The sequence below is a fragment of the Limulus polyphemus genome, unplaced genomic scaffold (assembly GCF_000517525.1).
Source record: "Limulus polyphemus unplaced genomic scaffold, Limulus_polyphemus-2.1.2 Scaffold1592, whole genome shotgun sequence".
Lineage (NCBI taxonomy): Eukaryota > Metazoa > Arthropoda > Merostomata > Xiphosura > Limulidae > Limulus > Limulus polyphemus.
In genome coordinates, this window is record NW_013667202.1 from 56,360 (window position 1) to 59,416 (window position 3,057).

At 35.7% G+C, this 3,057-nt stretch overlaps 1 protein-coding gene across 3 annotated transcripts in view; it reads left to right on the forward strand.

Annotated features, from left to right (window-relative positions):
- The first annotated feature begins 845 nt into the window (after window positions 1-845).
- LOC106464226 overlaps window positions 846-3,057 on the forward strand; it is a 57,975-nt gene continuing 55,763 nt past the window's right edge. For 2 of the 3 annotated variants that reach the window (XR_002611681.1, XM_013924354.2), the window contains exon 1: window positions 847-1,732. Coding sequence is in view for 2 of the 3 variants with exons in the window: in XM_013924354.2 (XP_013779808.1) it covers window positions 1,420-1,732 (313 nt within the window). In the remaining variant the exon portion in view is untranslated. Of the gene's footprint in view, window positions 1,733-3,057 lie in introns of all 3 variants that reach the window. The other variant, XM_022391937.1, reaches the window with a different exon arrangement.

Here is a 3,057-nt window from a genome sequence, read left to right on the forward strand (position 1 = left end):
ACTTTAAACTTAACAGCATTATAATACACGCTATAAATCACAGCGATTCACACTCTTTACTTACCGTGCCTACTGCTCACTTGACTCAATTATCTATCTCTTCAATCTATCTGCAGATCTCTTTGATGGCGCTGGTTTTTCTCGCCAGGCTTATATACTAAAAAAAGAGGGCGCCTCGAACAGACTAGAGTTGCCAGGAAAATTCATGATCCTTCGAGAAACTTCAGCGTCGCGTGACTTCCGCTGTCGTAACAATATATATATATATATCTTAAGCAATTTATACGCAGAAAAATTGAGAAGAATAGATTAGTAGCATTAATGCTATTTTTTCCAAATACCTAAATACGTTCACTGTTGTGAATGAAGGACAAACTGAACAACATAATTTTCATTCAGGTTCAACTTGTTTACGATATTTAATGCAAACAATATTTTACATATTTATTCAATTATGGTACGACATTATTTCTGTATAATGCCACATAAGGTAAAACGATAAGTGCGTTTTTACAAAGCATATCAGAAAATTCAACTATTACATTTCGAAAAGTGCGTGGTTGCTGAAGATCTGTGGGTCTTTAATTTATTTATAATGTTTGTTTGCTCTCATGAGTAAAAAAACCCAGCAAAAACAGTGGCCTCGTTCACTTGTTTCACCTTCTTTACGTTCAACGTACTCTTTCTACTACATGAGTCGGAGAAGTAGTGTAGAGGCTTTACAAAATGGAAGAATCAACTAGGGGAAGGTTTGCATGGTGACGTACTAGCTGGTGACGTTCACGAGGGCGTGAGGCTGACATGCGCCATACTGATAAGTCCTGTTAGTGTTATAAATTTTTCGTTATAACAGTCAGTTGGTTGAAGAGTACGGAGTAACCTTATCTGACGTCACTTAATGTTAGGAGGCAGTTGGCATTATTAAACCTGTGCTTTATTAAACAGGAAATTCGGCCACAAGAAGCCAGTTGTAACCCAGTAAAATATTTAAAGATAGAACATTGTTTAGGTAGATCGAATCGTCCACCAGCCACTCTCTTACCGCTAGCTATATTTCTTGTCGAAAAGAATGTTATCCGCATTCTATTTCGTGTTTCTAGTGTTGATTCTTGTTGATCAGAGTTAATGTTATAACGTTGTAAAAGACAACAACCACTTTGTAAAATCGTGTTCATTGCGTTCTTGTTAAATTCTGTGTATAGCATCTGTCTCCTAGCAACCTACTGGAACACGAGTGTGCCCACCAGGAAATCTATGTGTTTATAAAAGTGCCAGCAAAGATATCTGCCAACAAGATTAATTTCTGTTTTCGTAGAAATGGGGGAAAATTTATATGTATAAATGTCAGTTTAATCATTGTTTTTTCTAAAGATGCACGGTAAGCGGTGAAAGGTCTAACTATAAAAAATAGGAGCCATAATGGGAAATAGCTTTTTACCACACAGTATTTATGTGTTTGCGGTATTTGTTTTGTGCTATAGAAAGAATATCATCACCTGTGATAAAGTAAAAATTTCCCCGGTGCACGTTTTTTCACCACATAAAAACAGCTTTTACAATAATAATACAACTAGGTTTCCGTTCATGTTTTGGTCTTTCCCTGTATTTAATCCCAACGAAAGAATAATCAACGAAGTTCGGCAAACGTCCACATCTAGCGTTTTGAAACAGGCGTTTATCACACAGCCCAAGGTGACGGGGAAACCTGAACTACCAATAATAGGGTACAAAGGTAAGTCAGTTATATAATATTTCAAGATGCTAGTCACGCATTATTGAAATACATTTAACAATTGAAGAGTTAAAAATACTTAAACTTTTAATGTACTTGTACTTCACAAGCGTTGGGTTGAAATACAAAAAACTTCTATTGTCTTACGTTTTTATTTTCAGATACAAATAGGTATAATTTTTTTATTATCTGTACCGTAAGAGTATTTGATTTATGGTTTAAAGTGTTTGTTTGTTTTGGAATTTCGCGCAAAGCTACACGAGGGCTATCTGCGCTAGCCGTCCCTAATTTAGCAGTGTAAGACTCGAGGGAAGGCAGCTAGTCATCACCACCCACCGCCAACTCTTGGGCTACTCTTTCACCAACGAATAGTGGGATTGACCGTCACATTATAGCACCCCCACGGCTGAAAGGGCGAGCATGTTTGGTGGGATGCAGATTCGAACCCGCGACCCTCAGATTGTGAGTCGAGCGCCTTATCCACCTGGCCATGCCGGGCACTGGTTTAAAGTGCTTTAGTTTCCTAGATTTGTAATAAAATGTGTACCAAACAAATTTGCTTGCTGTCTGTATATGTGGGACTGTGTAATATGATCAAATAATTTTTGAGCATTTAAGTATTATAAGTACCAGAAACCAAAAACTAACCCAGTAACTTGTTTAGTCTATGTGGTTTTTAACGTCTTACAATATACAAATAATTGAAATATATATTATTGTTAAGTGAAGCAGTTTTCAGTGTAGTTTTAATAAAATATATTTTATTACGTAACTAATAATTTCGAAAAGTAACTACCAGATTTAATTTTAGTTAAACATGTTTCTGTTGTTTCACGTTCACAAATGTGTTTAATTTAGCATTTTATATTTTTGACTTTTTCTTATAAAGTAAGATATTAACAGTAACAAAGCCTGTGGTGTAGATTATGGAAGCTAAACACAGTTTATAGATACAAGTATTTGTCAGGGTTTATTTTTACTGGTTTGGGTAATGGAAGCTACACACATTTTACAGACTTGCAACGTTAAATATCCGGGGTTCGATTCTCTGCGGTTGACACGGCAGATAGCCCAATATGGCTTTGCTGTAAAACAAACAAGATAGAATGGTTTGTTTTCACTGGTATAGAGAATGAAATCTAAACCCAGTTTATAAACAGAAGTGAGCATTTATCAGGATTTGTTTTATTTTTTCGACATTTTGGTTGTGACTTGTACACATGTAAACAGGATCTGTTCAATGTAGCACAAACTAACAATAAATGAAGATGGTACACACACACACACACACACACATACATATATATATATATATATACATAACC